The sequence below is a fragment of the Tiliqua scincoides genome, chromosome 4 (assembly GCF_035046505.1).
Source record: "Tiliqua scincoides isolate rTilSci1 chromosome 4, rTilSci1.hap2, whole genome shotgun sequence".
Classification (NCBI taxonomy): domain Eukaryota; kingdom Metazoa; phylum Chordata; class Lepidosauria; order Squamata; family Scincidae; genus Tiliqua; species Tiliqua scincoides.
In genome coordinates, this window is record NC_089824.1 from 220,420,554 (window position 1) to 220,434,614 (window position 14,061).

The 14,061-nt window shown below is 47.0% G+C and overlaps 1 protein-coding gene across 1 annotated transcript in view; it reads left to right on the forward strand.

Moving 5' to 3' along the window:
- Nucleotides 1-105, forward strand: part of ARFRP1 (ADP ribosylation factor related protein 1) — a 34,743-nt gene extending 34,638 nt beyond the window's left edge. The window contains exon 7 of the mRNA XM_066625046.1: nucleotides 39-105. Within this exon, the coding sequence (XP_066481143.1) occupies nucleotides 39-50 (12 nt within the window). The 3' untranslated portion in view covers nucleotides 51-105. The remainder of the gene's footprint in view (nucleotides 1-38) is intronic.
- The last annotated feature ends 13,956 nt before the right edge of the window (nucleotides 106-14,061 follow it).

Sequence of the window (14,061 nt, forward strand, 5' to 3'; positions counted from 1 at the left end):
CTATCTAACCATCTCATCCTATGCTGTCCCATTTACAGCTAATCATCTAATCCTCTTATCCTCTAACCATCTCATCCTCTGCCGTGCCACTTCTGTCTGCTGAAGAAAATGGCAACCCACTCCAGTATCCTTGCCAAGAAAACCCAATGGACTTTAGAATCAAAAGGCAAATTAAATCAATCCCCCTCAATAAACACTTTCTTGCTTAGGATTTCCAAGTGTCCATTCTCTCGCTATCCCCTTTCTTTACTGTGCCTGCCCTATTGCCAATAGCCAAAGTTAGCATGCATGTTGGGGGCTCACATGTAAACTTGGGTACATGTGTCTCTAGGGCATCCATGGTATAAGGGTTTGGCCAGGATCCAAGCCGGCAGAGCTCCTGAATTCTCACCAAATTCAGGGAAGTTTTGCTTACCTGCAACTGCTGGTGATACCTGTCGGTATTTTTACTTGTGTTGGTGACTTTTGCTGCTTTGTTGTACTAACATTAAAACAACAGCACAATTGTATGTAATGACTTGATAGTACCTTGTTAGAATGGTTTTGAATTAGTTTAGCACGGAGGTGTCAAACATCAGGCCCATGGGCCGAATGTGGCCGCTGGAAGCAATTTATTCTCCCCCCATTATATTTGGGCTCTCCCAGTGTGATAATTGGGCCCTCTCATACCTTGAAAATAGGGACAAAATTTGCACATTTTCTCTTCTACCATTTGTAGCTCATGAGTTTCTATGTGAGCATAAAGTGCTTATTTCTGGCCATCATCTGCTTAATGATGTCACTTCCTGCTTAATGATGTCACTTCTGGCCCTCAGCAGGCATCACAAATGCTAACTTCAGCATTCTGTTTGAAATGAGTTTAACATCCCTGATTTATCATGATTTACTTATTTTAGGATGGGGCAAAATGCTGTCCCCTCATTCTGCAGGCTCAGGGCCCAATCCTATCCAACTTTCAAGCACCGGTGCAGCTGCAATGCAGCCCCGAAGTAAGGGAACAAATGTTCCCATACCTTGAAGAGGTCTCTGTGACTACTGCCCCACCACAGGATGCAGTGCACACCCCATTGGCACAGCTACACCGGCACTGGAAAATTGGATAGGATTGGGCCCTCAGTCACTGGTCACAAAATTGATGGGTCATTTGGGGTGATTTTCAGAATGGGTTGTGATGTAGGAGGGTAAACCTTGTTGCCCTTCCTCCCGGCTCCTTTTAATTGGCAACCCTTACCCCCTTATGTTTTCTTCCAGAATTCCCCTTAGAACAATGTTGCATCATGAAATTGTATCATTTCGGGACATCCTCCTCAGTCATTTGTCCAAAGTCATAATTAGCCTGAAATTGTAGCCTTTTGAAATAGGCACAACTTCCTGTCTGGGAAATGCCAATGGCATCAGAACCACATCTACCCTCGGTTTTACGAGCATTCCTCCCTCAGCATTAATAATCTCCGCAAAACCACTTTTAATAGTGGCCAGGCGCTCACTGGGTCTGCGTCTGAGAATTTGTGAGTTTTCTCGTATAAAGGATCTGCAACTGTCTGATGAGAGACAGAAAAACTTTCCAGGAAAAATAAAGTTAGCGTGTGCAAGAGAAAGGGATTAAAACAGCATCCATCCTCCCCCGCCAAAAGACATCAAATGGGAGAAGTTTATCCAACCAACCATCCGTAGACTTGGCAGGGCCTCACAGCAATCTCTTCTGATGCTTCTCATTGTGATCTCAGAGACTTGAGTTCAGGTGTGTGCTGGGCATAGCTGAACAACTGAGATGGAGTGACCAGGTGGGTTCCACTCATCCAACTGGTTTTCAACAACTCTAGGTATCTTAAGATGTTTGGGAGGGTTTTGCCAGGTCTGCTGTTGGAATCCGCTGCTGGTCCATGGAAGGCACACTAGCTTACTCTCTGCTAAGTGCAGCAGTTGAGATTGTTAGGATCAATGTTAGTAGCTAGCAACAGGGACTGCATTTCTAAGGACACATTTAGGGCACAAGCCTAACCAGGTCTACTCAGAAGTAAGTCCTGTTTTGTTCAGTGGGGCTTACTCTCAGGAATGCCCTGGGGCATTTGGTGGGCCGCTGTGAGATACAGGAAGCTGGACTAGATGGGCCTATGGCCTGATCTGGTGGGGCTGTTCTTATGTTCTTAAACTACAATTCCCAGGAGGCCTTGCAAGTCTTCTTGTTATCTGGTGTGCTCCCTGGGGCATTTGGTGGGCCGCTGTGAGATACAGGAAGCTGGACTAGACGGGCCTATGGCCTGATCCAGTGGGGCTGTTCTTATGTTCTTAGGAAAGTGTGGTTAGGACTGCAGCCTTAGGGAGTTAATTTTCTTTTGTTTGCTAATCTCACTCCAAGACAATCTGCAAAGTTATCTGGTTTGTTGGGGTTTTGTGTGCTTTGCTCTGGGTAGTATCCTGACTCCCTCTGCTGGCTATTGCTAGTTACTGCATCCACTTTGGTCAAGCTTTTACTTTGTGACCATGTGGCTGAGTGAGGCATTTTTCCCCATCAGCCTACTAGTACCATTCTCAACCACCCATTGATATAATTTTTTTTTCTTTGAGGTTCTAGTAAACATATCTTTACTCTTTGCCTGCCTAGTCTGTGTTCACAGAAAATTTAGTGGGTTTCAATGTCTGATCATTTGTTGGCACTGCTATTATTTGATATTAAATAAGAACTGCTGGCTTTTTTTACTCTCCTGGGAGGAGTGATTTTTCCCGAGGTTCACCCCCTTCCTGGTCTCCTTCCTGCTGCTATTTTGGGATGGTGGTAGCAGATAAATCTACCAGTCCCTCCCATTCCACTGACCCAGTAAAAAGGGGAACCCAGAGAGCAGGAATGGGTGTGTGAATGCACTAGGCACTACTCCCCATGGCCTGCTGCCTTCTCTTGCTTCTTACCTTTTCAGTTTGTATCCAGATCCTCCAATACTTCAGAATTAGCCAATATTCTTGTGGTGACCTGATGGGATGGCCATAGCCCACCTTGCAGGACAGTGCAGTTTCAAACTAGCTGGCTCCTTTTAATGCGCTTGGGGAGTATCTGATTTAATTAGAAGATGGGAAACCTGGGGTCAGCTACTCAACCATGGCCATTTCCTGCCTCACCTGGTGCTTCATCTAAGCTCAGGCCAGCTGCTCACTGATATTCCATTAGTAGATATGACCTTTCTGTCCAACTACCCTGCCCATGTACTAGAAAAATCTTCCTATGAGCTGGAAATGAGGTATCTGGCTTTGTGAGTGTAAAGAGGGCATCATCAGCTCATCATTGTCTCTTGGAAGAAGATTCCAGGAATGCAACTTCTGCTATTACAGCAAGTGCTGAAGTGCTGTGATGCGAATCAAATGGCATTAGTGCTCCAGCACTTCAGACAGATGAGGTCAGCGCTCAAAGCAGAATTCTTTGTTGAAGGGAAAATATGATTCCCAGTGCCAGCTCTAGTTGTGTAGTGTAGCATGTGCTTCGTTGAATGCGATTACACAACTGTCACACACATGTTCACGAGCACCTGTGGTACAGTGGTGATGAGTGACACATTTCTCATCATATGGGCTCATCATCTTCCTCATATGGACTCATCATCAATGGGCTCTTAAATTGTATGTTTTAAAAGTTATTTTTTAGAGGCTAAAGTACTGATGGACCATGAATGTATCTCTAAGTCCAGAAATTGGCAGGAGATTTAGGATGGTCAAAAGAAGATGCTTCACACAACACATAACTGGTGTGTGGAATGTGTTGCCCCAAGATGTGGTGATGGCCAGTGGTGTAGCTAGAGGGGGTGCAAAGCACTAAGTTTTGTAGGGAGCCTCACTGCAGCATGTGTGGCCCCTCGCCCTCCCCTTTGGAGCCATTCCAGGCAGGGGGGAACAAACTGGAGGCGGAAGAACAGCCCCACTGGATCAGGCCATAGGTCCATCTAGTCTAACTTCCTGTATCTCACAGGAAATGTATCTCCCACCAAATGCTCCAGGGAGCACACCAGATAACAAGAGACCTGCATCCTGGTGCCCTCCCTTGCATCTGGCATTCTGACATAACCCATTTCTAAAACCAGGAGGTTGCACATACACATCATGGCTTGTAACCCGTAATGGATTTTTCCTCCAGAAACTTGTCCAATCCCCTTTTAAAGGTGTCCAGGCCAGTTGCCGTCACCACATCCTGTGGCAAGGAGTTCCACAGACCAAACACATGCTGAGTACAGAAATATTTTCTTTTGTCTGTCCTAACTCTCCCAACACTCAATTTTAGTGGATGTCCCCTTAAACGCTGGGATGATGCTCCCTGAAAAACTTAGTGCCTTGCACCCCTTCTAGCAATGCCACTGGTGACAGCCACTCACTTGGATAGCTTTAATTGGGATTACAGGACAGGTCTCTCAATGGGAATCATTTCTGATGACCCTGTGCTACTTCCTTGTTCAGCTTTTAAAGACCAATTCCTGAGGAGCAATTGGGGGGGGGGGAGAGAAGTGTGCCCTTCTCTTCTGCTTGTGGGTTTCTCCAAGGTAGCTGATGGGCCACTGTGGGAAGCAGAGTGCTGGACTAGATGGCCCCTTTGGACCTGATCCAGCAAGGCTTTTTGGAATTAATTAATTAATTAAGCCTACTTCACTGTTGTTCCTCATTGTTAACTAATGTAGTAGTTTGCCCCATGGCTATCTCCAGGGTAGCACTGAGAAGGACCACATCCATCTTGATGGATCAGGGCTTCTCCCCACCCTGAAATGATGTCAAAACCACATGTATAACATACCACTGCCATACATGGGCATGTAGGTCATGTGCATACAGTCATGCTACTTCTGTACATGAGACTAGGTACTGCTGCCACCAGCAACATGGAATGAGGGTCACATTACCATTCCTTCACCCAGTTGGGGGCGGAAGGGGGGTTCAAACCAGAATGGAGTAACAATAGGAAAGTAATATAATAATAAAAATAATAATATACAGTATTTATATACCGCCTTTCTTGGTCTTTATTCAAGACTTTATTCAAGGCGGTTTACACAGGCAGGCTTATTAAATCCACGCAGGGATTTTTACAAATTGAAAGAAGGTTCTCTCTTTCAAGAACCACCACATTCAAGATGTTACACTCCGATCTGGTTTAACATTCTGGCCTCCATCCTCCCACGCTCCGAGCAGATGGAACAGCTCAGCTGCAGCTTGCCAGCTGCTTCAAGGTCGCACGGTGCGGGTGGCCTCGAACTGGCGACCTTGTGGATGTTAATCTTCAGGCAAATGGAGGCTCTACCCTCTAGACCAGACCTCCTGCCCAGTAACCCCTAGACACTTGAACTCTGCCTTTGGCTCTGACTCGAGGGTTTCTCCTATATCATGTGATCTGCCCACTGGGGAAATGGTGTGGACTGATCTCACAAGCAGGACCTTTGTGTTACTTGTGTGAAGTATTACTATCGGTCAGGGAACTCAGTGGTCCTAAGTATTCCACTTAATTCAGTGGAAACTTATTAGCTTGTGACTCTCCTTCATGCTGAATTAGAGCCACAAGTATTTCAGTGATGTGCTTTGCAAGGGAAGCAACAAAAGGTCTTTGGGCAATAAATGAAGCAAAGGTCAACCAAGATAGCCTCAACAGCAGTTTTGGCTGCCAAACCACACGGCACATGCCCCGGCAGGCTCAGCAACTTCTATGAAAAAGCAGGTGGGCACTTTGCACAGAAGACAGAGAAACGCACCTGCTTTGATTTGGCTGCCTTTAGGTTCAGTCACCGAGTACCATTCATGCAGTTTCTTGTGCGAAACGGCCCATTAAAACAAAAGACCTCCACTGGGAGATAAAAACAAAAGTTTTTATCCTCCACAGGCAGGCAGCACATTGTCTTGCTCTGTCGTATGTTCATTGCTGTTAATTGTCACAAAGTGAGACGTTCTGTTTATCACTATTTTACTAGTCCAGCATCCTGTTTCCAAAAATGGCCTTTCTGATGTTTCCAGAAAACAGAGATGAAGGCAACAACCTTCCCATTTTGCTTAGCCACCCCCAGTGGAGTAGCTAGAGGGGGGTGCAAAGCACTAAGTTTTGCAGGGAGTCTCACTGCAGCGTGCAAGTGGCCCCTCCCTTTCAGAGCCATTCCCAGCAGAGACAGCAAAACAGAGGCGAATGCCTGACTCCGAAGGGGAGGGGAGAGGCTGCTTGTACCCTGCAGTGAGATTCCCTGCAAAACTTGATGCTTTGCACCCCCTCTAGCTGCACCACTGCCCACCCTTCTACCCCCACCCACAACTGGAAGCCAGAGGTAGTGAACTGTGATGCTATCATCTGGATTCAAGGATCTGCATGGATTTCCTGTTCCTTTCTGGGGTACTTTAAGCCCTCTCACCAAAGGATTTCTAGCCTGGATTGGGCATCTCCAAGGGGTGGGCCTGTTCAGAATGTCAACTGCTTTTCAACCCTGGATGCTGAACTATGAAGCTTGTCTTATGAGTGACTCAGATAATATCTTGAAGGCATTGTGTGGACAGGCTTTCCATATGGTTTGCTTTTCACTGGTGCGAAATGATTTGAAGTTCCAGAGCAAACGCCCTGGGTAAAGAGTTTTCTCAGGAACTGAGCAGTCAGAAATGTGCTTACTAAAAATAATAAGCATATTTTTATGTGCTTGTGCCTCATTTTTCAGAGCCATGAGACGGCCCAGGGATGTAGCACTGTATGGATGTAGGTTGGAGGAGTGATCACTTGAGGCTTATAGGGTTTATTTGCCTTATTTGAATGTTTAGCTGGAGTTAGGTAGCACCTGCTCCGGCAAGCCACATCAGATTTATGTCTCCCCTAAGCTTGTCTGTGGCTGCTAGGTGGTCCATTGCGGTCTCGCCCAGAGCACGTCCCAAATCCCTTGGCCTCTCCCAGAATCTGCCAGCTCACACTGCCTTTGCTTTCCCACTTCGCAAGAGTGGAAGTGAGTCACCTGATGAATCCAATGAATGAACAAGATGGAACAAGTCACACTGGCACAGGTTGTCCCAGTAATGCCTCCAGCACCCATGGAAATCTAGCATCGCTTTTCACCCATCTGAAGCAACTATGGTAGGTTGTTGCTCTGAAAATGGCACAGCCAGGGGTACAAAAAGGTAGGTGGCAAAAATGTAGGTGCTCTGGTACAGTGTTCTCCAACTTTTTTGTACCATGGCCCAATAAATAAATAATGAAACTGGGAACATAAGAACATAGGAACATAAGAACAGCCCCACTGGATCAGGCCATAGGCCCATCTAGTCCAGCTTCCTGTATCTCACAGCGGCCCACCAAATGCCCCAGGGAGCACACCAGGTAACAAGAGACTTGCAAGGCCTCCTGGGAATTGTAGTTTAAGAACAGCCCCACTGGATCAGGCCATAGGCCCATCTAATCCAGCTTCCTGTATCTCACAGCGGCCCACCAAATGGCCCAGGGAGCACACCAGATAACAAGAGACCTGCATCCTGGTGCCCTCCCTTGCATCTGGCATTCTGACACAACCCATTTCTAAAATCAGGAGGTTGCACATGCACTTCATGGCTTGTACCCTGTAATGGATTTTTCCTCCAGAAACTGCTGGGATCCTATCTGCCCACTCCCTGACACCATCACTGCCTACTCTCTGCCTCTGTTATGCCCTCCCACCACTATTCACTGAAACCAAATATTCTTATTAGAGAGAGCAGAAAAACTCAGCATGAAGCCTGGCACCAGTGAACGCAATTTCAGCACAATTGCCAAGAACCTGAGCAAGACTGGTGTACCATCTCCTGGTACCTGAAGAGGTATACCAGGTGCCCCCCCCTTTGCCTGATGGTGCTCTAGTCCAGTGGTCTTCAACCGTTCTCATTCCTGTAAGTTGCCACGACCCCACAACTGAAGCTTTGTGACCCATTGGGGCACCCAAACCAAGGTTGAAGAACACTGCTCTAGAAGGAATTCATTGATTTTTGTTTATTTACTAAATTTATACCCCTCCTAATCTCCACGAAGGGCATTAATGACCTGATAATTTGCATCACTGGGATGGTATTTAATTTATTTCAGATTTAATCAAGCAAATGTTGATCGTTTTCCTTGTCTTTTGTAACTTCTGCGAGTCATGGGGAGTGGCAAAAATAATTTCCCCCTAGAGTATAACCCCCCAGGTCCTAATGAATCATATATAGAAGCCAAAGGCAGCTGTGCCTCTCCCAGGCAAGCTGGAGCCAGAGGAAATGTGGGGAAAACCCACCCGCTCTTTCTCTTGTAACACTGCTGTGTGGGCTGGGGGGTCATTTGCAGGTGAGAAGAGGTGAGTAAGCATTCCACATCTGGTGACTCTCCCTTGCAAATCTCTCACAAATAATCAAAACTGATTTTTCTACTGACATTTGAGTTAAACCAAAAGTGACCCAAGCTCAGTTTATTTAAAAAAAAAAAAAAGCCTTAGGAGAGGGGGTGGCTCTGTGGCTGTCATGGCCTCTTCCTCACCCATCCAGCTGCTCAGGGGAGCAGTCAGATGAGCAAGGGAAGGTTGTTCCTTTGGCTCCTGGGCCCCCCATTTTGCTCTGGGCCTAGGTACAAATTACCCCCTTTACCCCCCTCTCCTAGGCCATGGGTGGTGGCACCAGCACTGGGAAGAGGAAGGAAGCCCTGGGGCTCAGTTTCTTTCTCTTTCTTACCCACCTGGCCTTCTTGTTGGGTGGACAAGAAGGTGCCGCAGCAACGCAAGAGGAAGAGGGTGCAGAGGGAACTGCAGTGAAGTGGATAAAACAGTGTTTCCCAAACTGTGGGTCAAGACTGAATGTTCTCATGAAACTGACAAGCTCATAGCTGACTAGGAAAATGTATCCAGCCCTATGGAAAGTGAAAATGAGCTGCACATGTGCATTTACTCACAGGTAGGCAACCATGCCTCAGTTCCCATTGAAGGGCAGGCTGAGAGGAGTGCAGTTCCACCAGAATGGTCCCAAACCGATGAACGCAGGCCCCAAAAATCTCTTGAGAAGGAGGTCCACGCCCCCCCAGCTGACAAGGAAAATGTACTGCGCCCTCCGGAAAGTGAAACGGAGCGGCATGTGTGTGCTTACTCACAAGCAGGCAAACTCGCCCCATCTCATGTCAAAGGCCAGGCAAAGAGGAATGCAAGGCCACCAGAATGGTCCCAATCCAATACACATGGAGATCAATAAATGCTCCAGAAGGCAGTCCCCCTCCCCACATAGTAAAAAGGATGAAAGCAGAGGCTTGAGCAGCCAGTAAGGTAAAACTGTGTGTGGTTTTTTAGTGTCATGAAGTTAGGTGGGTCCAGATAGAGCGCCATTTTAAAAGTGGGTCCTGGTGCTAAAACATTTGGGAACCATCGAGATTAAACCTTATTCACTCATTCCAGTGCACACAGAGACGGAAGGGATCATGCATGATGTTTCCACATGTACATGGATCTTCTGAATTAATGGAAAGTAAAAAATGGCCCCCCAGGGAATTGGAGTTGTTGACACTGGATTGAGCAGATTAATGTAGTCTGTGCATTAATCTACATGAAGGCAAATGCTTATGAGTCAGCGGACCTTCAGCATGGTTCCAAGACCAGTGGCAATGAGTTCTGGCAGCTGACAGTGGCACATGCAGCAGAAATATGTTGTGAGTCTTTGTCTTGCCCGTTATGAGTCAGCAAGACACCTTCTGATTCTGCAAATGCTGTTGGCAAACAACAGATAAACCACCCAAAGGATTTATGCCTGGGGAATAAACTTCTACAGCTCATTGTAAGGAAACAGGAAATGTTTTGAGAGTGATTCTCCCACCTTCAAATCAACTTTCACTGACATTTTCCCCACTCTACTGAGCCCACAGTTGATATACAACATAATTGCAGTCAGTGGCATAGCTAAGGGGGTGCAGGGGGTAGCAGTCATACCAGACAACAAGCTTTAGGGGGGCAACAAGCTGAGCTTGACCCTAGTGGCCAAAACTGTGAAAATCTTGGTATGTATGAATAATACCATCATGTTATATATCATTGGAAAGGTAATTTAATGCAGAGTGCAATGAAACAAACCGCATTAGGATATCTGTTTTCTGTCAAAAGTTATGGCCAATTAACCAGCAAACGAAAACACAACTGCCTTTGTTAAGGAACAAAAAGTGAACTTTCTTAACTCAAAACCAACCTATAAGACTGATTGTTCTGAGAACCAATGAGATGTTATCATGATACAGCATGGAACCAATAAGATGTTGAGTCATTTCCATGTACAGCTACTCCTGCTAACTTGTAAAGAGGCACTTTCACAAGTGGTGCTCCTCTTATATTTAGCAGGGAGAGAATAACAGTCCCGCTTCATCCCAGCACAGTGTCTCTAACCAATAAGGGGCAAACATTTTATTTATTTACTTACTTAAATTAAGTAAGGGGGCGGGTGCGTGGGGAACTGGAGCGGGGCTGGGACCCGGCAGTTATGCCGGATCCCAACCCCTGTCCCTGGGGTGAGTGGCGCGGCTTAAAGCTGCGCCACTCTCCTTGGACTTGTGCCACCTCCAGAGGTGGCACAGATCCGAGGAGACCCATAGGTGCGTGCATCCCTTACCCACGGGTAAGGGGAAGAGCTTCCTCTTGCCTGTGGCTGAGCCGCTGCTCGCTGCAATCCCGCATTGGATGCAGCGCAAGCCTCCTCGCTTGCCTGCTCCAGCGCAGGTTAGGATTGCACCCTAAGACTCTTACACACACATGCACATAATATCATTAAGCTGCAAGCTGTGATCCTGGGGCCCTGCAAAAAATGTTTCCAATTGGGTCCCACAGCTCCTAAGGCTGGCTTGACCCTTGCAATTCAGGTGCAGGTTTTCTAACTATAGCGCCTCACTTCCTTCCACTTGACCCACATTATTCCAGAAGTAGGAACCGTGTTTGTATGGTCAGCTGCTCTGTGCCAAGGGGATCCTGCCTGATACTGCTGCTTGCATCAGTGCACCTCGTGACACAAGCCCATGGACACAAGATCATGGTCTTGAGGTGCAGCTAGTGGGCAGATGGACACACAGACCACTTGGGGTGACGTTTGGGAAGACCAAGAGCCAAAGAGTGTGTGTGTGTGTGTGTGTGTGTGTGTGTGTGTGTGTGTGTGCATGCATGTTTAAAGAGCAACATTGGCAATATTGCCCAGGATGCAGTGCACAGTCCAGTGGTGCAGCTGCATCCATAGGTGGAATTGAGTGAGGGTTGGGTTGGGCTGTGAGGGTTGGGTTGGGCTGTGAGGGTCCCAATCCCTTTTCCCACAGGGCACAATATGTCACCTGCTCTGCCTTCATGTCTAACAGCCTCTCATATTTTCTAGTCAGGCTAATTCTTCTGTAAAAGAATTTTATATTCAAAACAGATTTTTTCCCCTCAATGGATTTGGTCTTAATTTTTGCTGGAGAAACCGCCAAGCTTAGAAGTGACATAAAGCTCTAAAATGGCCCATTCTATTTGCATCAGGGAATTCCTTCAGTTTTTTTTGGTAACCAGCCCTTGATTCCTTCCAGCACCTCTCCAGGCTTTCTCTCTTCAATGCTTTCTTCCCTCATCCCTTTTGTCATCCCTATCTGATCCTTGCCTCCCCCAGTGTATCACGTATGGCTTGTCTTTCTTTCTCCAACACTGCCTCCATTTCCATCTCCTCCTTCCTTCCCCAACTGTTTTCCTCCCCATTTTTCAATCTCACCACCAGCTAACCACAGTCTACCTCCTAACAAGGACACCAGCTGGAGTCCTTTACCCTCAGTGGGTACCATGTTGCTCAGCAATGACATCATTATGATCAGGGGACCAAAGCCATAAGGGAGTCAGCTGGTGAAGTCACCTCCTCTCTCTTTGAGTGGAGCAGCAGGAACAGATGTGCAAAGGGGGTGGGGTTAACCCAGGGAAAAAAAACACCTGAGCAAGTTCACTGGGGAGGTTAATATCTAACTGGAGGCCAGCCCAGGAGGAAGGCTCCCCATGTGAAATACTGGTTGGATGGCTATTGGCTCATTTCCTAACTCATGCTGGAGTCCGATCTAAAGGATGAAGAACAAACTGAACAATGGACCCAACAAAATGAGGTTCTAAAGGTAAGGGTTTTAAAACTTCTTGCCCTATTGAATCCTATGGGATTCTTAGGTGGGGTGACTTGATCAGAAGGTCCTCTACTGTGAGTCTGGGAACCTTGACCGGTTCTGGGTCCCTTTAGGGAGAAGGGCGGGATATAAATAAAGTTTATTTATTAATTATTATTATTATTATTATTCTGCCTTTATCCCACCAGTCAGTTGAGGGTGTGGTTGCTGGTTGGATGGCTGATGAATCATTTCGTAAATCAAGCTGGAGTTGGAACTAAAAACCCGGAGTTGAAGCTAAGCAGCAAGGTGGCCATGTTTGTGGCCAAAACTCAACTTTTCTGGGTGGTGAAGTTCAGAAGAGGTTGTGAAGAGCTATGGAAGGAGCTCTCCAAACTGGGGATTGGGCAGCAAAATTGCAGATGTGCTTCAATTGTCAGTAAGTGTTTAGTGATGCACATTGGGGCAAGAAGTCAATAGTCAACGTTGTCCTCTGGAAATGCTGGCTATAAAAAACTGGGTCACAAATCCCTCGCATTCTCCCTTCTTGCATCCTGTCCCCTAGGCTGCTCTTGCAGACCTGCTAGTTCTGCATCAAACACCCCCCTTCTCCTCTGCTACCCAAGAACTGTTGTGTCAAGCTGGTACCCAGGCCAGGCTTTGGGCCATCCTCTTCTTTGGGCCCAGCCTTTCTCTCTTCTTCTGCACCCTTCCTTTCATAGTTACCACAAACTGCCACTCGAGTCTGTGCTGAGCTTCCCGTCAAGAAACCTTTCCCAGGACAGCCAACTTGGTGCCACTGACTTTCTTCCACAGCTTCAGTTTGCCTCCCTGGGTTTGCTGATCAATTCTTCCTCCTCCATTTTGTACCAGGAGGCTGCTGTGCCTTGGCAGTCTATCCCTCCACCTCATCTTTACAACCATGCACACCTCAGCAGAAATAGAAATAATGTATTGGCAACCTTCAGTCTCGAAAGACTATGGTATCGCGCTCCGAAAGGTGGTTCTGGCACAGCGTCTAGTGTGGCTGAAAAGGCCAATCCGGGAGTGATAATCCCAAGATATAGACAGGTACATAAGAACAGCCCCACTGGATCAGGCCATAGGCCCATCTAGTCCAGCTTCCTGTATCTCACAGCGGCCCACCAAATGCCCCAGGGAAAACACCAGATAACAAGAGACCTCATCCTGGTGCCCTCCCTTGCATCTGGCATTCTGACATAGCCCGATTCTAGAATCAGGAGGTTGCACATACACATCATGGCTTGTACCTCATAATGGATTTTTCCTCCAGAAACTTGTCCAATCCCCTTTTAAAGGCATCCAGGACAGATGCCGTCACCATATCCTGTGGCAAGGAGTTCCACAGACCAACCACATGCTGTGTAAAGAAATATTTTGTCTGTCCTAACTCTCCCAACACTCAATTTGAGTGGCTGTCCCCTGGTTCTGGTATTATGTGAGAGTGTAAAGAGCATCTCTCTATCCACTTTATCCTTCCCCTGCATAATTTTGTATGTCTCAATCATGTCCCCCCTCAGGCGTCTTTTCTAGGCTGAAGAGGCCCAAACGCCGTAGCCTTTCCTCATAAGGAAGGTGCCCCAGCCCCGTAATCATCTTAGTCGCTCTCTTTTGCACCTTTTCCATTTCCACTATGTCTTTTTTGAGATGTGGCGACCAGAACTGGACACAATACTCCGGGTGTGGCCTTACCATAGATTTGTACAACGACATTATAATACTAACCTTAGTATTAAGGTTAGTATTAACCTTAATTAAGGTAACCTTAGTTTTGGTGCCCTGATCACCAGGCCCACCCCCATCTTCGGGGTCTCGCAGGCGGTCAAACTAGCATTGTGTTTAGTGCTTCCAGCCCTTCCTCCTTTGTGTGATGTGAGTGTTGCATGTTTTGGGGTCTGGGACTCTGTCAATCTTTATCCTTTAAGGAGGAGGCCTAGAGCTTAGCTCCAAGCCTCCAATACATGGCTCTCCTTAACCAGTCA